Source organism: Paramisgurnus dabryanus, chromosome 18 (assembly GCF_030506205.2).
Source record: "Paramisgurnus dabryanus chromosome 18, PD_genome_1.1, whole genome shotgun sequence".
Classification (NCBI taxonomy): domain Eukaryota; kingdom Metazoa; phylum Chordata; class Actinopteri; order Cypriniformes; family Cobitidae; genus Paramisgurnus; species Paramisgurnus dabryanus.
Window position 1 is genome coordinate 3,925,798 of NC_133354.1, and position 25,122 is coordinate 3,950,919.

Sequence of the window (25,122 nt, forward strand, 5' to 3'; positions counted from 1 at the left end):
GATTGAATCCGGCATGTGGTAGGCCCAAAACTGGTGTCTTTCGAAAACAACATTCTTTTTCGGCAAGCAGTACTTTTCTAGTGCTGTTATTATTTCTTGCATTGTTGCATTCTCCCCTGCTGTTTCAATAGTCAGCGAGTTATACACCTCTATAGCCTCCTCTCCTAATGCATGAAGAAGAATGGCTATTTTTACCTTTTCATCTTTCGTGTCAGATCCAGTTGCAGTCATATAGATGTGAAATCTCTGAATCCATCTTCTCCAATTTTCGCCTGTATTTCCCGACAGGACTAACGGAGATGGTAGCCTGAACTGATCCATGTGTCTGTATTTACACACTCGGCGAGCTAACGTTAGCTTCAGTCACGTTGTCCAGACTCTTTGCTGTCTTAATGCTTTTTAAATGCAGGCTTGAGTTCGTTTTAAGACTCTTTTCTGACACCATGTAGTGTTTTTATATATGCACGGAGCACTTTCCATAAACTGCAGACACAGAGTGATGTCTTTTAGCTCACATTTTTAATACTGAACTGCTCGAGGAAGTCACAACAACATAACACATACACCGTCTTAGACTGCCCCCTAGTGGCATTAACATGTACTAGCAACATGAGTGTATGCAATACACTACAAGTAGTATCAGTAGATTCTCAGAAAACAAATGAGAGCATTCATGATATGCACGCTCTTAAGGCTGTGCAATTGGGGTATTAGTTGAAAGGGGTGTGTTCAAAAAAATAGCAGTGTGGCATTCAATCACTGAGGTCATCAATTTTGTGAAGAAACAGGTGTGAATCAGGTGGCCCCTATTTAAGGATGAAGCCAACACTTGTTGAACATGCATTTGACAGCTGAGGAAAATGGGTCGTTCAAGACATTGTTCAGAAGAACAGCGTACTTTGATTAAAAAGTTGATTGGAGAGGGGAAAACCTATAAAGAGGTGCAAAAAATGATAGGCTGTTCAGCTAAAATGATCTCCAATGCCTTAAAATGGAGAGCAAAACCAGAGAGACGTGGAAGAAAACGGAAGACAACCATCAAAATGGATAGAAGAATAACCAGAATGGCAAAGGCTCAGCCAATGATCACCTCCAGGATGATCAAAGACAGTCTGGAGTTACCTGTAAGTACTGTGACAGTTAGAAGACGTCTGTGTGAAGCTAATCTATTTTCAAGAATCCCCTGCAAAGTCCCTCTGTTAAAAAAAAGGCATGTGCGGAAGAGGTTACAATTTGCCAAAGAACACATCAACTGGCCTAAAGAGAAATGGAGGAACATTTTGTGGACTGATGAGAGTAAAATTGTTCTTTTTGGGTCCAAGGGCCACAGGCAGTTTGTGAGACGACCCCCAAACTCTGAATTCAAGCCACAGTACACAGTGAAGACAGTGAAGCATGGAGGTGCAAGCATCATGATATGGGCATGTTTCTCCTACTATGGTGTTGGGCCTATTTATCACATACCAGGGATCATGGATCAGTTTGCATATGTTAAAATACTTGAAGAGGTCATGTTGCCCTATGCTGAAGAGGACATGCCCTTGAAATGGTTATTTCAACAAGACAATGACCCAAAACACACTAGTAAACTGGCAAAGTCTTGGTTCCAAACCAACAAAATTAATGTTATGGAGTGGCCAGCCCAATCTCCAGACCTTAATCCAATTGAGATCTTGTGGGGTGATATCAAAAATGCTGTTTCTGAAGCAAAACCAAGAAATGTGAATGAATTGTGGAATGTTGTTAAAGAATCATGGAGTGGAATAACAGCTGAGAGGTGCCACAAGTTGGTTGACTCCATGCCACACAGATGTCAAGCAGTTTTAAAAAACTGTGGTCATACAACTAAATATTAGTTTAGTGATTCACAGGATTGCTAAATCTCAGAAAAAAAAATGTTTGTACAAAATAGTTTTGAGTTTGTACAGTCAAAGGTAGACACTGCTATTTTTTTGAACACACCCCTTTCAACTAATTGCCCAATTGCACAGCCTTAAGAGCGTGCATATCATGAATGCTGGGTCTTGTTTGTTTTCTGAGAATCTACTGAACCTACTGGTAACTTGTTTGCCACGTAGCAATAAAAAATATACTAAAAACCTTGATTATTCTGGTTAGTCACATTGTACTGCTATTATTTTGAACAAGACTGTATATTTCTGTGATTAGGTCATTAGAAAACCATGTTCTCTGATTCATGTTATCACATATTGATATGTCTCCAACAAATAGCGCAATTAAAATGTAACCTAATCTACTATAATAATGCAAAGAAAGAAAAAAAAGACTTTATTCTCACGTGTAGCTTTAATGCAGTAGTCTTCATCTCCTGAACAGTTTAATTTGTTGAAGCAACTCTTCTCATCACAGTAGTAACATTGTTTTCTATTGAGGCTGTTAGAGCTGGAATCTGTAGAAGAAACAAATCTTATTCTATTATACCTTAGCTTAATGCTAGCATAACTATATATATATATATATATATATATATATATATATATATATATATATATATATATATATATATATATATATATATATATATATAGTGATGTGTATGAAAGACATACCTGGGGCGTCTACGCTATTACAAAGGTCTGTGTTACAGCATTGTGTAGATGTAACTGTCCTTTTAAATCCGAGGTTAACAGATGTACCTACACAATTCTCTGTCACTGCACAAGCCTTAGACTGCATTTTAAATACAGTGCCACCTAAAAAAAAGAATATGATTAATGTTTTACACTTGACCATTGTGATTTGTAAAGCAAACATGCATGTGTGTGTGTGTGTGTGTGTGTGTGTGTGTGTGTGTGTGTGTGTGTGTGTGTGTTGCCTGAGAGGTTCCTGAAATTCTGAAGTACAGACATCTTACATCATAGTAAAACATTTCTGCTTCACAACTATACTGATAATCTTGAGATACGCATTTCTACTCGTGAAGACAAGATCATACAATCAGCAGTTTATAAGAAAATAAGAAATGAAATACAACACAGATTTTCAGTAATTTCATAGATAATATATCCACAAAAATAGTCTGCTTTAAATAAACCCCTTTCACTTGCATTAGTTTATGAGGAGTTCAGATGTAAAACCCTTTAAGTGCATCTGACATGTTTTCTTGTAAATGAGCATTTATTTATCAGACTCTTATGCTTAGGTTTAATAATTCCTTTTGATGGCACTGAAAAGGTTACTAATTGAAATGGCTTATTTTCACAGATGCCACTTTAGTAATTTCATTCGTATTTAACAAATTTGACTGTCTTTAGCTGCAAAACCCTCTAAGTGCGTTCAAAAATCTCCATTTCTAAATAGGTCTTGAGTCCTTCTTAACTCTCCTTTCTGTTTTTTTTTAATTTATGATACTTTAAAAATAAAATGTGTTAACATGTTGTTTTAATTTGAGAAATGTTTGCGTCATACATACAACAGATATTTGATAGAGACAGAGGAGGATATTAAGAAGTTCATACACTTTTATCAGAGATTTGTGGTAAGGTAAGTTGTAATGAGGCAATAATTATCTAATACAACTATACATAATATTACTATCTACATTTTATAAAGTATTATTTTAACGTTAGGGTTTATCCCAATGTCTGTACAAGTGCCACAAATTACACATTTTATCATCATTTAAATTGTTGGCGATGACAGCTGTAAATACGAGCAAAGATGTTTAGAGGAAATCTTACTTACTTTATTTTAATCATCTTACTTTATTTAACTACACTTTATTCTCGGCATGAATATAGCCTCAGAAGCTGGTATGGCGTTTAATAGAAAAGAAAGAAATGTAATTATTTAATTATTGCTTTGTTACCCTACAACTTACCTCAAATCTCTGATAAAAATGGATAAACTTCTTCTTAATAGCCTCATGTAACTAAGATATCTGTTGTATACTCTAATGCTATGTACACAACAAATGCGGGGCATCGCGTTAAGTTCGTGTCATGCGAATTTTTCGCTCGAGTTGAATATTTTCAACTTGGGTGAATATGCGTTTGAGGTGAATTGCGCATATTGCGTCATTCTCATCGTCCCACACGAGGATGCGAATGCGTTCTTCTGTGTTATCCTATTGAACACAATATGTGTCATTTTGTGTTGATTTTGAGTTCACATTAATAAAAGGGACAATACAAGATGTGTTAAAACAACACAAAGTGTGTTGTTCCAAAAACAACACAGTTGTTTTAGGTTCAGGACCCTCCATATATCCCACTCTTTAGAATTTTTTAAACTGTGGGTCGGGACTCACTAGGGTCCCACAGTGGGATCAGATGGGTCACAAAGTCACTTGATTGTTGTAGTGAATGACACAAAGGGCCCTATTTTAACGATCTAAGCGCATTGTCTAAAGCGCACAGCGCAACGTCTAAATGGGCGTGTCCGAATCCACTTTTGCTAATTTAACGACGGGAAAAATGGTTTGTGCGCGGAGCGCATGGTCGAAAAGGGTGGGTCCTATTGTAATGGGAGTATTTTGGGCATAACGTGCAGTAAACCAATGAGAGTCACAGCTCTCATCCCCTTTAAAAGCAAGTTGCGCTGGCGCTATGTCTAATCCCTATTTAGATGACGGACTTTGTAAACTGAAAAACTAAGCAGAGGAAGAAGATCCCCAGTTTAAGATTAATGTTTGTTGTTGTTTCATCTCTGTCCGTCATGTCTAAACCCAATATGTTGCTATCATCCATCCGCCAAGGAACATCATAGATATCTTCTTAAATGTATTTATTTATTTATTGTTCTTTCATCTCAACGCACTGGCATAACATCAGTACACGAGGGAGCACAAAACACTTTCACTTTGCAACTCAGCTACCGTACACAGTAAAAAAACATTTCAAAATAAAAGTTCCGTTTGTTTACACATGCGCACAATGAACTCTTGCACATTTTCTACATTCAACAATCAGTGTCATATTACAAAATAATAATATTAATAAGCAACATAATATAAAATAATATAATTAATGAGAACATAAAACTCAACACCCCCACTTGTTCTCATCATCTTAAACCATGTACAATGTCATCACAAATATTTAGTTCCCAAACAGAAAACCTTTGAACTTTAGAATTTTAACTTTCGATACAGATTTCGTCAAAATGTCTGCCACCATGTGTTCTGTTGGACAGTAAACAATATTTATTCTTCCCTCATTGACAGCGTCACGAATAAAGTGATATTTCACATCAATGTGCTTAGATCTAGATCTATTCACTGGATTTCTACTCAGTGCAATGGCCCCCTGATTATCACCATACATCGTGGTGCAAGTGTAAACACTACTGTCCATGCCATTTAGCAGTTGAGTTAGGTACATGCTTTCCTGAGTAGTGTTTGCTAGACCAATGTATTCAGCTTCACAGGTTGACAGGGCCACTGTCGCCTGTTTCTTGGACTTCCATGAAATAGCAGGGCCTTGTTCTGTCAGGCTGAAACAGTATCCTGAAATGCTACGCCTATCTTCTACAGAAGATGCCCAGTCTGAATCACTGAATGCTATTAGACTTAAAGTCCTGTCTGTTTTCTTAAAACACAGCTCATAGTCAGCCGTACCTTTAAGGTATCTCAGGACATGTTTAGCAGCTACTAAGTCATGCGTTTTAGGCTTTGCAAGGGTTTGTGACAGTTTACTGACTATCCAGCTAATGTCTGGTCTGGTACAGGTCATTGCATAAATCAAGCTTCCAACAAGTTCACGGTATTCTCTGGGGTTCTCAATCTCGTTGTTGTTTTCTTCATTATTTCTGTTACACTCCACTTTTAATTCACTTGGGGTAGCTTTTGGTTTACAGTTTGACATTCCAAACCTTTCAAGCATTTTGAGAATGTACTTTTTCTGACTCATTTTAATCTCTCCCTCTTTTTGTTCGAACTGAATTCCCAAAAAACAAGATATTTTCCCCAGATCCTTCATGTTAAATTTGGACTTCATTATTTCTTTAAAACTGTTGAGTTTATCCTCACTGCTTGCTGCAATTATTAGATCATCTACCCATATGATCACTATGATTGTCTCATTTTCAATCTGCTTTCTATACACACAGTAATCAGACTGATTTCTCTCAAAGTTGTTTTGTTCCAGATGATCATTTAAAAGTTTGTACCAGTTTCTTCCAGACTGTTTTAAACCATACAGAGATTTCTTCAGCTTGCAAACTAACTTGTCTCCTGTGTCAGATGTCTCTTCAAAACCCTCTGGCTGTTCTAAGTATATGTCTTCCTCTATTGGAGCATGTAAGTACGCCGTTTTTACGTCCATTTGATGAACAAAGAAGTTGTTCTGAGCAGCTATCTGCATTAAAGCTCGTACAGAGGAGAGATTTGCTGTTGGAGCAAATGTTTCATGATAGTCTATGTCTTCAGTTTGATTGTATCCCTTTGCGACGTACCTAGCCTTGAAGATTTTTCCAGTTTCTGCATTGTCTTTAAGGGCATATACCCATTTTCCCCCTATTGTCTTTCTGCCCTCAGGTAGAGTTGTCAAGTCAAATGTGTGATTTTCCTTAAGTGAGTTCATCTCCTCCTTCATAGCATGTTCCCATCCGGGAGCCTCAGGTGACATAACGGCCTCTCTATAGGTTTGGGGGACTCCACACACTGCCCTGTAACAATAATCAACACTCACATTGGTTACATCATCTTTGGAGTATGTCAGGTAATCTTGTAAATACTTTGGGGGTCTCTTTTCTCTTTTTGAGTAGTAATGTTTTTGACTATCCGTGGCTGTTAGACCTGTACTGTTTTTGTTGTCTTCTGTATTTACTTTTTCCATAGTTCCATCATGTTCTGACACTTCTGTATTGTCTGTCTTAATACTCTTCATGTTTTCATCTAGGACCCGGTTTTCTGTGCTTTCCTCACTTTGTGGGGCATCACCACTGTTTTCAATATCCTGTAGTCTGTCTCTGTAGTCTTGGATTTCTAAGTAATCTTCATCGGTTTGTGTCTGCTGTTCAGCACTGCTCTTTCTAATGAATTTCACCAATCTGTGTTTTGACACTTTTCCGGTCTGTGGATTGTATACCAGATAAGCTGGGCTATTTTTACTATATCCCACAAATATTCCCTTCTCACATCTAGGGTCCAATTTCTTATGATTGTGATTGTATGCGTAGCATTCTGATCCAAAAATCCACATTTTTGAAAGGTCTGGCTTTCTTCCTGTCAACATGAAATATGGAGTATTCTTAATTCTGTCATTATAGCATCTATTTCGGATGTGAGTTGCAGTTTGGACTGCATAAGGCCATAGCACTTTTGGTAATCCTTTCTCTATTAGCAGACATCTTCCCATTTCAAATATGGTTCGCCATTGTCTCTCAGCTGTACCATTTTGATGAGGGGAGTACGGAGATGATGTATCATGTCTTATACCCTTTTCTCGTAAAAGTGACTGAAATGCATTGCCTGTGTATTCTGTGCCATTGTCTGATCTTATGCATTTGACTGTGCCGTATGGTGCACTGTCTGCAAGGAACTTCTCTGTCGCTAGAGTAGCATCACTCTTGTTTTTAAGGAAGTAAACAGATACTGCGCCTGAAAAATCATCTGTGAATGAAATTGCATATTTATATCCATCATGAGAAGTTGGTTCAATGGGACCTGCTAGGTCAGTGTGTACCAACTCTAGGGCCTCACCAGCTTTTGTGTCAGTTTTCCTATTTCTACTGTTGATGAACTTTCCCTCAGTACAAACATTACAGTCTAGTTTGGTATTACCTGTTATTTTCATACCCTCTACCACTTCAGGTAATTTCAACACATCACTAACATTACAATGTCCCATGATCTCATGCCACGTTTTAACATCACAAGTTAGACTCACTTTGTCCCTGGACATCATATCAGTGACAGATGCATCAACACATTGTTTGTTGTTATTTACCGTTTTTAGGTAGTACAGTCTCTCATGCTCTTCTATGCGGAAGACAGCTCCATCCCTGCTTATTAGTTCATTCTGTCCTTCCTGGAAGATCACCTTGGCCCCATCTGTTGTAGCAGCTTGAACAGATATGATGCTCTGTGGGTATGATGGTATGAATAATGCCTTCTTTAGAGTAATCCTGACGCATTTTCCTTCCACGTCCAATAGCAACACCTCTGCGTCGCCACGTTTTAATGCCACGTTGTTCATCCTGGCTCCATCCGCCAGCTCCATGTAGTGTGACTTTGGGTCAAAACTCTCATCAAATTTCGTGAAATCGTTCTTCTCTGTTAAGATGTGGGATGTTGCTCCACAATCTACCATTAGTCCATTTCTTGTAATATTGTCTGGAAGAAATGTTTGACTGACTTTGAAGACAAATGTTTGTTCTTTCTCATGTTCCTCTTGTTTTTCTGCAGCTTGTTTTACTTCATCTTTATGTCCGTCCTTTCTCCGGCGGCATGTCTCGTCACTGTGTGTTGAACTTTTATGGTAGCTGCACCACTTAGATACGCCTTTTTGGCGACAATCACGAGCAATATGACCGCGGTTTCCACATCCGTAGCAAGTCACGGATGATATATGCACTTTCATCACATTGTCAGATTTGGGTTTATCCTCAAATTTTTCTGTCTCTTCATAGCTTCTTATTTTGCTTTTGAACTGGGTGAAAGTCAATTCTTCACTACTCTGTGTAGTATGGATAGCGAAAGGTTTGTAGGAATCTGGTAGGCCCTTTAGAATCATAGCTATTATTAGTCCATCACTTATTACTTCTTTAGCGTTTCTTAGGGAAGTTACCGCTTTCTCAGCTCGGATAATGTAGTCTGTTATCGTCTCGTCAGATTCCTTCTTTAACGAAGTTAGTTCAGTGTATAGGGCGATAATTCTGGGCTTACCCTGACTTGCGTAGTGACTTTGAAGTATTTGCAGAGCTTTTCTGCCGTCATCAGTCGCCTCTCGCATCACCAATGACAAGCTTTTATCGTCGAGAAACTGGATTAGTTCAGCGTAGCATTCTTCGTTCTTTTCTTTGTTTACTTCTCCGGTAGATAGTATTGTTTCTTTTAAACCCAGTATTCTCAGATGACCAAGAAACTTTACTTCCCATAGCTCATAGTTATTTTCGTCTCCGTCGAAGACTAGCCTCTGCCATCTTCCTCCAGTAACGTTTGCATTGGCGCGCCTGGGCCCATAACCTGTTGTTGTTTCATCTCTGTCCGTCATGTCTAAACCCAATATGTTGCTATCATCCATCCGCCAAGGAACATCATAGATATCTTCTTAAATGTATTTATTTATTTATTGTTCTTTCATCTCAACGCACTGGCATAACATCAGTACACGAGGGAGCACAAAACACTTTCACTTTGCAACTCAGCTACCGTACACAGTAAAAAAACATTTCAAAATAAAAGTTCCGTTTGTTTACACATGCGCACAATGAACTCTTGCACATTTTCTACATTCAACAATCAGTGTCATATTACAAAATAATAATATTAATAAGCAACATAATATAAAATAATATAATTAATGAGAACATAAAACTCAACAATGTTAAATAATTGTGTTGTTATTCACTTGTATTGAAATTGTTATTTTTTTATTAAAACCTTTAAAACCCGTTTTCTTTTAGTCATGGAAGTAAAAAGCAGGCTTGTAATTGCTTTAAATGTATGGCTATCCAATATCATCAAAAAATAATTTACAAGTATGTAAGATAAGGTTTGTACTCTAAAAATACTTTATTTGTAAAAAACAGGAGATAAAGAATTTACAAACGGTTCTCCTCACGTTTCAGCACTTTGGACAGCGGTTTTTTAAGCATTACTTAAAAATGTTTCTCATCTCACCATATCCGCAGGTACAGAGTCATCCATAAATCCGTGAGGAGCATTTAAAAAAAACATTTAAAAACAGACGAATTTGTTCAAAGCAAAGCATTTATTTACTTACCAAGCTGCAGGTGAAGCAGCTCTTTGCGCCTTCTAACGTCTCATAATTACTCCTCATTTATGTCCAAGAGACTCAATAATAATCTTTTACATTCAATCCTTTAATCTTTCATATTTAAAAGCATTTTTGTGCTGCTGCGCATACTTTGTAATAAGCAAACCCGCGTTGTCCTCCCATGTATAGGCGCATTTTACTAATGCGCTCTTTAAATAACATAAAACACTATTGCGCCATTGACTTTAGACTTTAGACCAGGTTTTTGTTGGTCAATGGCGTAGTCTATTTTAGTTGCCTCAAAATAGCAACGCGCCAACAATGCGCCTGAACACACCTCGTTTTCAGACCAGAACGCCCATGGGCGCAAAAGGAGGCGCAAATGCATTTGCTATTTAAACAACGCGGCACTAAACGTGAAAATTAGGTTGGAAACTAGCGAAAGACACTTGCGTCGCGCATTGCGCTGCATTGCGCCGGGTGTAAGATAGAGCCCAAAAACTGTTTTGTTCTATTAATGACGATGGTTTTGATATCAGGTATTTTGGGATTGTAATTAAACTTACATTTAATTCAATAACAATGATATAAACTACTCTTTTTTTAAAAGAATACACATTTTTCAAATTTTAGTTTTTGAGCATATTTTTATAAAAAAATTATTTTGGTGGGTCCTGAGATTATACCTGTCTAAGTGGGTCGTGAAATTATAAAGTATGAACCACTGCTTCAGAGGATGTAACCTCCAGAGGATGTGAAGGACGCAACCTTCTGAAACGAGACACAGCCAGTATATCTACTATAACTCGTATATCAAGACCTGTGGGGACAATTGTAGGTGTGGCGGGCAGCAATGGCAGAATTAATGTAGGGGAACAGATATTAACCACATGCTCTTAACACTTATAGACATCAAATACTTTCACTTCAAATCCGCTTAATCCCAGCCTCACACCATTCAGAAATACCGGTTTCATGACAGTATTTGTTAAGAGTGATAAAAAAAACTAATTTACAAGAAAACAAGCCAGACGCACTTATGAGTTTTTTTTTAGGTTTTTTACAGTTTATTATAATGAAAAACATTCAGTTGAGTTAAACTAACATTCATGTTAAATGACCCTAATTTCCATTGGTAATCTATAATATTTTTGTACATTTATCCTCCATCATACTGAACTCACCAGTAGTTTGTACAGTTGTTTGACTTGCACATGTGGCAGTGGCAATGCTCGGACATGTTTTCTCTTTGCTTTCACAAGAACCCATCATACCTGAACACTCATAACATTTGAGTGAATGTCCTGAAAAAAGAAACAGAATGAGGTAGAAATATATTTTGTAACTAATAAAACATTAAATAGGCTTTTGTGTTACCTCCAGTGAAAAGAGCACAGAAGAGAGCAATGAAGATTTTCAGTTCCATCTTTGGTCTGTCAGGAGGTGAATAAAATCACAAACCCTTTCAGTGGCTTTTATATGAATGATCAAAAGAGAGGGCGAGGCTTTGATGAGAAAAGGACATTTAAATAAAAAGGGCGTAAGTTTGATTTTGACATTGGTGGGTACATAAATAAAATTGTCTTTAGAGCCACATAGTCACAAAGGTTTATTACTGTTTACTTGAACAATATTTAAAATAGTATTTCTGTTGCTATAATCTTATTTATAAAGGTTACAGGTCAAAAACAACAAATATACGGGCTGCACGATAAATTGCATATGATTGTTATGCGTATCTGGTATTTTACCACACAGAGCCGTGGTTCACCGACAAGCAAGTCAATTATCGAATCGCCTGCAATAATGAATGTGATATTGCACAACTTGTCAGTGAATTAAACAACATACAAAAAATATAATTGCTAACTACATACTGTACAGACAGCTCAGTATGGACATATACTGTACATATAAACGAGACACACAAAGTTTAAATTTGCTCATCTGCTTATTATGGGATTGTCATAAATTGGGAGAAAACACTGTTTCTGGATCAATAATGTCACACAACTTGTGCTGTATTTTGTGCATAAAACGGTTGATATAAGAACGTTTTCTTTCTCACCACCATTAGCCTGCAATCATGACATGATGATCACATCACGTCTTGTTGACAGAGATTTCACACTTTTTATTGAATCTTTGAAATTCAGAAATCATACAAAAGGGCAAGTGCATATGATGTCACATATTTTGACATTTCGTGTTTCGTAAATCCAATTGCAGCATACGTCAGACAGGAAGTAAAGACAAAGCCAATCATAAAGCGATGTGGGTTAGAGAAGCGGGAATTACGAAAGGCAAAGCCAATCATATTAGCGACTTAAGTTACGGATTCATTTAAATGATTCCTGGGTAAATTAATGTTACATAAAATAAAAATAAAAATAAAAAAAAACACAAGGAACAGGTGGACATCAGTGGTTATATATAGCAAAAATGCAAGTGAAAAGCATAACAGACCAGATATAAATTCTGAAATTCTGGCCTAAATGCTTGTAAGCAGCTCAACATAGCACGGAAAGCAGCATGAACTAAGTCAAACGTTTAGCTCTAGTAATAATACACTTGATGTCTGGCTTTTTAACAGCACTCGTTTTAAAAACTGATAATGTTTTTATCCTTATTCTTTTGAGAGATTAAACTTGTTTCCTATTATCCAGTTGAAAGATATTTTGTTCAACACACCTCAAAATGTGTTTTTGAATTGCATGTGAAGCTGAAGCTGAAACGAAATCAAATCAAATCTTTGATCAGTATACTTTCAGAAAAAAACAAAACCTAGTGTTTACTCAGAGAGCGCCTCAGGGAGCACCTGCATTTACTCCCAAACCCCTTTCCTATCCAACTCACAAATGAGGTAAACAACAGAAGCTGTGTTTATTTGTCTATACCTGAAATAGCATCTGCCCTTTGTTCACTATAAACACATTTTACTGTAAATTAACCACCTGATTTGTTTTGCCTTACAAATTAAATAAATATTTTGAATAAGTTATGTTATGTCACACCCATTCCTTACACACTGGAATGTAACAAGTGTACAACTAGACAGAAAGGTTTGTTGACAAACTTTATGTTGGCTTGACAAAGCCAGGACTGAATGTTTAAAACACATTGACAGAAACTTTAAATAAGTTTAGTTAAGTCGTCTACCTGGCTGTAAACATGTTTAGCATGAAGCTAACATAATGGTAACATGATTTAGCACGAAGCTAGTATGATGCTAACATTATTTAGTATGAAGCAAACATTATGCTAACATTATTTAGTATGAATTTAGCTTGAAGCTAACATGATGTTAACATGAATTAACATGAAGTTAGCATGATTTAGCATGAAGCTAACATGATTTAACAAGAAGCTAGCATGATGGTAAAATGATTAAGCATAAAGTCAGCATGATTTGACATGAAGCTAACATGATTTAACAAGAAGCTAACATGATGCTAAAATGATTAAGCATAAAGCTAGCATGATTTAGCATGAAGCTAACATGACTTAGCATGAAGTTATCATAATAATAAGATGATTTAACATGAAGCTAGCTTGATGCTAACATGATTTTACATAGCATTAGCATGAAGCTAACATGATTTAACATGAAGCTAACATGATGCTTACACAATTTAGCAGGAAGTTAGCATGATGCTAACATGATTTAGCATGAAGCTAACATGATGCTAACATGATTTCGCATAAAGCTAACATCATTTAGGATGAAGTTAACATGATTTAACATGAAGCTAACATGATTTAACATGATGCTAACACAATTTAGCAGGAAGTTAGCATGATGCTAACATGATTTAGCATGAAGCTAACATGATGCTAACATGATTTCGCATAAAGCTAACATGATTTAGGATGAAGTTAACATGATTTAGCATGAAGCTAACATGATTTAACATGAAGCTAGCATGGTGCTAACATATTTAACATAAAGCTAACATGATGCTAACATATTTAGCATGAAGCTAACATGATGCTAACATGATTTAGCATTAAGCTAACATGATTTAACATGAAGCTAACATGATGTTAACATGATTAAGCGTAAAGTTAGCATGATTTAGAATGAAGCTAACATGATTTAGCATGAAGCTAACATGATTTAACATAAAGTTATCATGATAATAAGATGATTTAACATGAAGCAAGCATGATGCTAACATGATTTTGCATAGCATTAGCATGATGTTTACATAATTTAACATGAAGTTAGCATGATGCTAACATGATTTAGCATGAAGCTAACATGATGTTAACATGATTTAACATGAAGCTTGCATGATGCTAACACAATTTACCATGAGGCTAGCATGATGCTAACATGATTTAACATGAAGCTAGCATGATGCTAACATGAATTAGCATGAAGCTAACATGATTTAACATGATTTAGCATAAAGTTAGCATGATTTAGAATGAAGCTAACATGATTTAACATACATCAGGACAAGTTTTGCGCCGAAAAAAAGTGTCCTGATATAAGAAGAAGAAGAAAAAAATTTCCCTGAGGAATAATAATTAATCCGGACCATGTGACGTCACTGTGTGTCGTCGCCGCCATTTTTGTGTCCGGTCACAGCTGCGCGCCCTGCTTTATTCTATGGTCACAGCAGCCACAACTACCAGAGAAAGATCAATAAAACACTCCTAGGAGGTTTACAATAAGATTACAATTTGTCCGGGATATGTTGCGATGTTGGCTGTAAGAACAGTCGTCAGAGGAACCCTGAACTACAATTTTATTCTATTTCAAAGGACTTAAATCGGCGGAATAAAGGATTGCCTTCAACAGAAGTGCAGATCCTTGCATGACAGCAGGTGCGCCAAGCAGGTTTCACAATGACTTTTCACGTGTGTATTGTCATGAAAATAATGCATAATAACTTACCATTAAACTTAGAAATATAGTAGATATCATGGTTTTATGTGTACTTAGAAGATGTGATTCACTGTTAACTGTGGGGTGCATGGCTGTTATGATAACGGGATACAGCGTGCTATGAGAGGGATTGTTCATTCGCATTAGTAAATTAAAGCCAAAAATATTCACCAAGTTGTCTACTCTATATATAATGACAGAGATTTTACATTTAATGCATTTTTATTAGACATTTTTAATTTCTGGAAATATTTAATACAGAATATGACAAATAATGCAGGATACCAAAAATGCGACATTTTGTTGATTTTGCGCTCTTCCGCGATTGCAAACAACTGGAGGGACTCATTGACAGCCGACATCTAACTCCACAATGTAAAATCAGTATTTTGTCTCTGGTAAGACCTCAATTAATCTAATAAATGTGACAATTTAGTGCATTAGATACGCTGTATTCACTGCCAAGACGGACACAAATATGGTGGCGGGCATGGCGACGTGATGTCTTTGGTACCCATGAATAGTGATGCTTTGCATAAATGCAAGCAACACTAATAATAAGTTTAAATACAATATCAGTAGGTTGGCTTTGTAAACCAACATAATTAAACTTCATTTAGGTTTGTTGGCATTCTATGAAACTCAAACAAAGTAAAATTATTTTTTAGTAAAAAAAATAGGCTGACTAATGATTACAAACTACCCAATAAAACACTTAACTTTGTTTATTGACTTATTGGTGTCATGGTCAAAGTTCAGTTATTCATTCAAATGGACAAATGAACAATAGATTTTAAATACAGATGACTTTGTTTTAAGAAACAATTGTTTTTATTCTGATAGCCAAACAGAAATGTATATCAGGAGTCTCCAATAATCAGCAAATTCAAAAGTCCTCATACTCTACTGTACAAAGAATCTGCTGCCACCTACTGGTAAATGACCTTATATACAGTTTTGCATTTAAAAGATAAGTTCACACAAAAATAAATCTGTCATCAATGACCCTTATGTCATTCCAAACCTTTATGACTTTCTTTCTTCTGAGGAATACAAAATAAGATACATTTTGAGAAATATCTCAGTAGTTTTGTGTCCATACAATAGAAGTTAAAGGAACACATTTTGTTTGGTTACCAGCTTGGACTACTGAAACTATTGGCAAGACAAATACAAACTACTAGGCTGGGCCTGCAGAAAACAACATCTTTATTGTTAATGCAAGGGTGACACAAACACAATGCAAGACAACAAAAAACAACAAACATTTAATGTAGAATGATAATTTATATAATAAAGAAATATAACATTTATATAACAAATATATGTAAAAGTATGTATGTGTGTTTTATACATAAAGAAATAAACATTTACTAAATATATTTTATTTAACACAAATTAATTGTTTGGTAACATATGAATAATTACAGTAATTTAACTTGGAGAGATTTTGTTATCATTATTACATTTTGACAAATGTAAAAGCTTACAAATGCGTATTGAAAAAAATCAAAGGATTCAAATGTAAAAGATTATTATTGAGTCTCTTGGACAGGCACGGATTAACGCACGGGCCTACTGGGCACTTGCCCAGGGCACTGGGCCAGCAGGGGGCCCTGTCAAATTTACTGTGTCTATTATTTTCAAATAAATATTTTAATTTTAATTTTATGTTCAGTAAAGTTGTGTTCAATATTGAAGAATAATGTAGTTTTTTTTTGCAGTTGCAAAGTATTAACTAGTAAATAAATCAAATAAATAATTTTAATCTATTGCTGCGCTGTTAAGAGAGACATCTAGAGGCGAGTGAAAAGCATTGCGTAATATAAAAGTCACGCGCAGAAGATGGTTACTCAAAAACCAAAACAAAAATGAGTTTAAAACCACAACCAAGTGGATCAGTGATAAGAAAGCACAAAAAGACAGCTTTTCCTCACCCTGCCAGTCAGCAACTGTGAAGGAGAACGTTCATTTTCTCTAATGGCAAGAGTAAAAAACGAACTAAGAAGCAAAATGTGTCAAGGACGTATAAATTCACTGTCTTTAGGGGCTGGACACACAAAGCTTTTACGCCCGGGGCCAGCGCATGTTTTCAATTGATTCCAATGGAAACTCTGCGTTTTTCAAATAAGTAATCAGCTAGCGGGTTTTTTCCGCGCTGAAAACCGGCGCTCTGGGTTTTTTCCGCACTCAGCGCTGAGAGTTCAAAAATATTCAACTTTGAGTGAAATCTCCGCTCGTCAATGTCAGTTCTCACACTGCCGTCCAATTAAAGTGGAGGAGGGGCGGGACATTACCACAGCAACCAACCGGCTTAAGGGCGATTTATAGTCGTGCGTCACTGCTACGGCGTAGCAGCGACGGCGTAGGTTCCGCGTCGGTTTTCATTTATACTTGTGCGTCGCCGTCCGCGTCGACGTGCAAAGACACGCGAAACCGCTGGTTGGCAGTAATCACGCGTGTAACCACAGTAGCAGCAGAAGTCGTCACAGAAGAAGAAGCTAAGCAAGTTAACCCACAAACGAAGAAAAAATAGCAACTTGTTGTGTATAATTTGAGAAGACCAGCAATGATGTAAGTAAATAAACAGCGACTTATGTTGCAGTTTTAGTTAAATCACTCCTCAACTTGGCTCATCTTTGTTTTCACCGTCTCAACCGGAAATACCTATGACGCAGTTTTTTTTACCTGACGGGAGGGGTTCTGGTGGACCAATCACAGAGCTTGCGGTCCGCGTAGGTCCGACGCGCTGTTAGGAATTTTGTGAGGTGCGCGTCAGGCTACGCAGAGCTACGCACAGGCGTAGCACCTACGCACGACTATAAATCGCCCTTTAAGCCGAAAGTATACTAGGGACGTCCGCGTATGCGCGCCGTCCGCATGACGTCATTTTCGTCATCAAGAGGGTCCGCGGCCGGCCGCGCGGACCGTCCGCGTGCAGCCCAAAATTTGAGACCGCGCGGACAGTCCGCGTACAAGTTGTACAGTTGTATTGCGTATAGTGTCGAACGTGGCCATCCGCGTGTAGCCGCGGGGACTATACCCGGAAAGCTGCGCGGACGCGTGCGCGCGCGAGCCGGACGCGGACGCGGAAAAAAGTATACCCGGCCCTTTACAGCTGAAGTTTTACAGCTACCAAAGCGCTCGGCTGAAAAAAAAGTTTTGGTGTTTCCAGCCCCTTAAATGCCTGTGGTGAACGACTGTGAAATGTAATGAAATGTCTGCTAAATGTAGAAATGTAAAATATTTATGGAATCTTCTCCTGTGATATGATTTGGAGAGGTCAGAATCTTTTTGATTGAGTATGTTGTACAGTATGTATGTTGACAGATACTGGTAAGATATAAATAAACCAATTTGTGATGTGAAAGTAGAATATTGTGTGCATTCTCTCCCCGTGTATTAGTGCCATTGTTAATCCTGTAAGATGGGGCATACAGGCAGAGGCGAACCAACACTTGAGCCCTGTGCATACAGGTGCAACACTGTTGCCCAAAAAAATGGTAAAGGGGGCCTTTGAGACATCCGTGCCCAGGACACATCATCGCCATAATCCGTCCCTGCTCTTGGACATAAATGAGGACCGATGAGACGTTAGAAGGCGTAAAGAAGAGCTGCTTCACCTGCAGCCTGGTTAAATGTTTTGCTTTAAACAAATGCAAATATTGCATCTATATTAAATTTTTTTAATGCTACCCCACAGATTTATTATATATGATGACTTTGTACCTCTGGATTCGGTGAGATGAGAACCGTTTTCATGTTATGCTTAAATTTCCAAACACCAACGGCGCTGTCCTAGTGCTGAAACGGCTCTGCACGTTGGTAAATTATTTATCTCCTGTTTGTTACAAATAAAGTATTTTTAAAGTACAAACCTTTTCTTGCATATTTGTAAATAATTCTTTGTGATTAATCTTATCATGTAGGCTATCCATACATTTACAACAATTAAAAGCCTGCTATTTTGTACTTCCATGACTAAAAAAAAGACTTTTAAAGATTTAATTACCAACAAATTACAAATAAAGTATTTTTAGAGTACAAACCTTTTCTTACATATTTGTAAATTCTTTGAGATTACACTGATCATCTGGGCTATACATACATTTACAGCAATTAAAAGCCTGAAATTTATATCCATGACTGAAAGAAAACGACTTTTAAAGGTTCTAATACCAAAAAAGAACAATTTTATTACAAATAAAAATAACAACATTTTTTAATATCAATCTTAAACTGGTGGTCTTCTTCCTCCTCTTAGTTTTTTTAGTTTACACTGTAAAAAAATTCCGTAGAAATTTCTACGGAATTTTATTACGGTGTACAAATTCTGCCAAAATAAGGAAATCGGGATGGCGCCAGCGCAACTGGCTTTTAATTGGGATGAGAGATGAGACTCTTACTGGTTTATTGCACATTGCACTTAGATTGTTAAAAAAAGCCCATACAGGCTTTTGTTCTTATTATACGGTGATATATTGAAGCTGGTGTAGTTCTGTGTTTGTATATTTTGATAACAGATGCATTTTCGGCTAAAGACCAAATCATGTGCTGATGTGACCAACTAAGAAAGTTGGTAGCAGCAGTGTAACCAATTGAAAATTAATCTGGTGCCAAGGCTCATTAGTTCTTTTTGTGAATGATGTTCAGTGACAGTTTGCTTGTTGACAACAGAGCCAGCTGCTGGTCAGAACAGGTACTGTTTTTTTCTCTATAATATTTGTTTTAATGTCTGTGTATGCACACGTTTCTGTGAGCCGTGCACATGTGCCAACTTAAAGTGGTAAACAAAGTGGCTGTAAAATGGCTGTGGGGGTGCCAGTATACAGTACAAATGTCCTAATTTTAAAAACAAACTTTTGATGAGGTTGCAGTGTAAGTTTGATGTGAGGGATTGGTGTCTTTCTCTTCTGTACTTAAAGTACTTTATTTATTAAAATATCATTATTACATTATGACAAATATTTTATTCTGATTATTTCTGTCTCAGTTTTATAAAGGCTTCCTGAACAAAAATTACAAGTGTAGATTTGTTGTGGTTATATTTTATTTCTTTTTTTTTTCTGTTTCCAGAATATATTTTGCTAGAAATAAAACACCAATGAAAATGTAATAAAAATTAAAGGTGCATTGTGTAACTTTTAGGAGGATCTATTGACAGACATGCAATCAAATATATTATCAGTGATGTATAAAGACCTTACAAAATGAACTGTATTGTTTTTAAGAATGAGCTGTTTTATCTACATACACCGCAGGTCCCATTACCTGAAAGTCGCCGTCATGTTTCTACAGAAGCCCTAAATAGACAAACTGCTCTACGGAGCATGTTTTGTCCCTATATTGCCTCAGACGATGACATGTTTGTCCTGTGGCGGCTACCATATGCGTTTTAAAAACAATTGAGGGATGAGCTGTTGGTTGCAATTCGCAATCTCACTACTAGATGCCGCTAAAATTTACACACATCACCTTTAAGCTATCATAAAGAAAGCATTATCTTTAAAAAATATTTTGTTGTTGCAGTTATAAAGCTCAAATGTACTGTAAGCCATTGATAAAGTCTTAAATGTAAGCAATTGTGAATTGTTGTTTCTAAGCTTATACAAACCTAACAACTGAATGTAAATTAGATGCAGCATACATTGGCAACAAACAAGCATTATAATTAACAATTTTGTAAATTGTGTTACACTGAAGTTCAGTGATTTCAGTGAAACAGGGTGAGGATGAAGAGCGGACACAGGAGGAGGATGAAACTGCCCTTATAGAGTCCACCTGATCAAGACACAAAATGTTTTATTAACTCAAAACTGACATCAACATGACCAGAACGGCACAGAGAAGACAATTTGCCATCTTGCACTGTAATTTTTTTTAGCATTTTTGTTAAATCAACACATATTGTTTTTTTACATTACTTTAACTTAACAAATTAAGTTAAACAATTTCAATTTGTTTTTACAAGTTATGACAACATAACATCAGCACAGGTCAAAACTTAAAATTGTATGTTGAATTCATGCTGCATTTTTATACAGTGTGGTACGTACTGTAAATACAAATTAAAATATGCATTTAATATATAGAGTCAAATGATTAAACTATGAAAAATATTTTGCTGCCTTAAAATGTTTTGTTGTTATAGCCTAAAATATAATTGAAATAAGTCAACTTCATTTATAAATTGTAGAATCTCAAGTCAAGATAAATAATAGTAAGTTGAAATTACTTGTAAATATCATAAAAAGCTTTCTAAGGACAGTAGAGGAGAGCGGGGCACAACCTAATGCTTTTTGACTTTGGCACTATCATTCAAAACATGATTAATAATTTTTTACACAATCAACACATAAATCTAAATAAACACTTTTTTGTTTGTTTGTGGGACCTACAGTTATCCTACAATTACACTGAAAGTGACAGGAGTGCAAATGTTACAACTTACCCCATAGGTGGGGTTCATTGTAAAAGAGAATTTGTTATAATGCATGCTAGACATTTTTTCAATATAAATAATTCAATAAAATTCGGCCTATATACTAAAGGTGGATATTGTTTATATATCTGCCTATAATAGATTAATATCCACACATTCATTCATCCATGATCCTTCATCTAACCATCCTTGTATTATGCATCTATGCATGATTAAAATAATATAAAGTTGGGTTTGGTGACTTACACTCCAACTCAGAAATTGAAAAAAAAAAAAATAACATAAGATAAAGAAAATTACTTACATGCCTTCAAAACACTCTTTGTTCAATATCTTAACAAAAACACATCAAAACTTTTCAAAAATTCACTGAAGAAACTTCTGACAGTAAGAGAAAAAGACCACATATTGCTCTGCCCTATATAAATATGCAAAGTAGCCGTGTTACAATTACTCCTGCGTTAGTTTGTGCCCCGCTCACCCCTACTTAATTAAAACAAATTGTCATTTTAAATCATTGTTTTTAAAATTACATTTTGCAGATTCTGCAAGGTTTATGCAAACACATGACCCAACATAGCTGTGTTTTGTAGAAAAGCATCAGTAAAATCAATACCTTAAATATAAATGAACAGATTGAAAAGTCATGGTACATACCTGTGCCGTTGCAAAGGTCCGTATCACAGCACTTGGTAGAAGTTGTAACTCCACCCATCTCTTTGCTATCATTTTCACAAATTGATGCACATGATTTGGTTGTGACAGATGTCTTAATTGAACCTACACAACAAAGCAAGCTTTCATACAGTGTATACTAAAATTAAGAAAACAATTTTTTGGTAGAGCATTGTAATAGCTGTTGTTTTGATCTTGGGTAACACACATAATCATAAAATGTATTGCTGTAATGCACTGCAAGTCTCTGCGCTAAAACATTTGCCAGATGCCTGAATATAAATGTTTACAAGCCAATTCACATTTGATAATTTCTACTCCAATAATACTTAAACTGTATGATATGTAAATTTCCACTCCATCAAACAGGACTTACCTAAAACGGTTTTTGTTGTTGTACTGCTACATTTAGTCTCTCCATTAGTACATGTCTTCTCTTTTGCCTCACAAGATCCTGACCCCATGCTAGTGCACTCATAACATTTGAGTGAATGTGCTTGAGTAAAAACAAGAGAGAGGGAAAGATATTCAATAGTCTCTTAATGTCTATCATACTGTATAATAATACATATTAATGTATGAAGAGTTTTTTCATACCTCCAGTGATGAAAATGAACAGAAGTACAATGGAGATGTGCTGATACATCTTTGCTTGTAGGAGTAATGATCAAGATACGTTTCAGTGTCTTTTATTACTGTTCAGAAAGGGGAGGGTTTAATGCACAGACTTTTTTTTAACACAGTTGTCACTTACACCCATTTTTTTGCACATTTTGTATGTCTCTCTCACTTGACACAATTATTAACTCAACGTCATAAAGATCTCACCTATGAGCTGATGATCAGACTCAGTTGTGTTAGATAAGAGAAACATACAGAAAGTGCAGACATGGACAACATGAATCCAAACAAAAGACTTCATGCAGTAGGCTCATGTCCCAGCATCATAACATTTTCATCCAGCAAAATCACTGTCACTTATTTAGGTTATTTTACGTTTTTACATATTTTTTTTATTAACAATTCTTTATCAAACCAAATCAAGTCAAGATTCTGGATCATCTGTAGGGGTTTGGTTGTGCAGGCTGGGAGTCCAGCCAGTAAGTATTGCAATAGTCCAGTCTGGACAGAACAAGAGCCTGGACTAGAACTTTTGCTTAGATAGGAAAGCATGCTTGTGTCCCTGGCTACCTTTAGCTTTAGTGGCTCACCGGAAGTTTTACACAGTAAAAGTCAAAGATGGCAGCACCCACATTTAGCTCAAAAATTAGCTGGATATATTTTATGCATTTTTTTGTATGCCACGCATTTGAAAGGTTTTGACCCATTGTTTTAAAGAAGTTATCAGACCACAGACAGCTGTGGTTCCAACATCATCTCTGCAGTTTTTTTTTTAATAAATGTGGGTGAGAATGGAAACTTTAACTTTGCCCAGTAAAGGTGTTGCTAGCTGGCATTTAACCACTTTCCTCGGATGTGGTGCAGCTTGATCTTTAACAAACATCTTACACACTGGAGACAGGATGGAAAACATTTTAAAATCACACGCTGCTAGCTTTCCAAGACTACCATTAACTATAACATTTTATTATCTATATATAATTGTTGAATAAGGAATACATTTATTTAGTCCAGAGACAAAAAATACAGAAAGTACAAAAATACAAAATACATGTACTGTATCTGAAATACTGCCGCAGTGCGCTCTGTCATGTGCAGTATAAAATCACACCAAGGGCTCAGTTATGAAATTCAATACAATGTCTGAAACGATTAAAACAGATATAATGTTCTGACTGTGCAAAATGAAAGCTATTATACTAAGATGACTGATGATCAATAAACTCTACCTAATAAAACACTTCCATTTCTTTATTGGTGAATATTTTGCTCTGAATGGACTTTGTCAAAGTTATTCATTCAATAGGACAAAAGAGCAACAGATTTTAAATACAGATGACTTTGTTTTTAGAAACAAATTTATTTTTTGATTCTGAAACAGAAATGCATATTTGGAGTCTCCAATAATCAGCAAATTAAAGTATAAACAATCTCTATTGTAGAATATGCTGTTTTTAAATGTCAATATCCTATAGTGTTAAATGACTAAAGGGCGATTTATAGTCGTGCGTAGGTCCTACGGCGTAGCCGCGACGGCGTAGGTTCCACGTCAGTTTTCATTTATACTTTTGCGTCGCCGTCCGCGTCGACATGCAAACACACGCAAAACCGCTGGTTGGCAGTAATCACGCGTCTAACCACAGTAGCAGTAGAAGTCGTCACAGAAGAAGAAGCTTAGCAAGAAAACGAAGAAAAAATAGCAACTTGTTGTGTATAATTTGAGAAGACCAGCAATGATGGAAGTAAATAAACAGCGACTTATGTTGCAGTTTGAGTTAAATCACTCCTCAACTTGGCTCATCTTTGTTTTCACCGTCTCAAACGGAAATACCTATGACGCAGTTTTTTACCTGACGGGAGGGGTTCTGGTGAACCAATCACAGCGCTTGCGGTCCGCGTAGAGCCGACGCGCTGTTAGAAATTTTGTGAGGTGCGCGTCAGGCTACGCAGAGCTACGCACAGGCTACGGATAGCCTACGATGCACGACTATAAATCGCCCTTTCTTCACAACTTTTAATCATCTTGAGATGGAGACACCCTCTTTTCTCTACTTGTGAAGACAACACATAACATAAGATTAACAACAGTAATAACATAATGTGGAAAGTAATATAACAACTACACTATCAGAAAGAAAACTAAGCTGTCACTGACGGTACCTTTAAAAAAGGTCCTAATGGGGCGGTGGGGTTCCTGGACAGGGTTTATCCCATAGTCCCAGACTAAAATGCATATTTGAGCTGCCTTTATTTAAAAACACCTTGTACTGACATATCTTAACATATATCAGTGCCATTGTTTTGTCTCAAGATGCACACCAGTATTGTTTGTTTTTTGTAAGGTATGTTTGTAATAACTACTAAAATGTCTTACTACTGTAAAACTACTGTAAAAGGTCCTAATACAACAAAGGCTTAATCTAAACCATGTCCCAATATGTGCCATTTATGTACAGATGTTTTTGTAGTGAAAAATGTTATTTAGACAGAAAGAAGAGAGAAATGTTTTTTCTAAGAAACTTTGACAGAATGATTCCAAAAAATGGTTTATCCAACCTATACAATTGCTTTGGTCATTTGTCCATTCC

At 36.4% G+C, this 25,122-nt stretch overlaps 1 protein-coding gene across 2 annotated transcripts in view; it reads right to left on the minus strand.

Annotated features, from left to right (window-relative positions):
* Positions 1 to 18,788: 18,788 nt before the first annotated feature.
* The window catches only part of LOC135721526 (ly6/PLAUR domain-containing protein 2-like), a 58,225-nt gene continuing 51,891 nt past the window's right edge, over positions 18,789 to 25,122 (minus strand). The window contains exons 1-4 of one of the 2 annotated variants that reach the window (XM_065243830.1): positions 22,511 to 22,577; positions 22,290 to 22,409; positions 21,896 to 22,018; positions 18,789 to 20,577 (exon numbers count right to left, since the gene is read on the minus strand). In XM_065243830.1, the coding sequence (XP_065099902.1) occupies positions 20,510 to 20,577; positions 21,896 to 22,018; positions 22,290 to 22,409; positions 22,511 to 22,559 (360 nt within the window). In that variant the 5' untranslated portion in view covers positions 22,560 to 22,577 and the 3' untranslated portion in view covers positions 18,789 to 20,509. Of the gene's footprint in view, positions 20,578 to 21,895; positions 22,019 to 22,289; positions 22,410 to 22,510; positions 22,578 to 25,122 lie in introns of those variants that run through there. The other variant, XM_073812558.1, reaches the window with a different exon arrangement.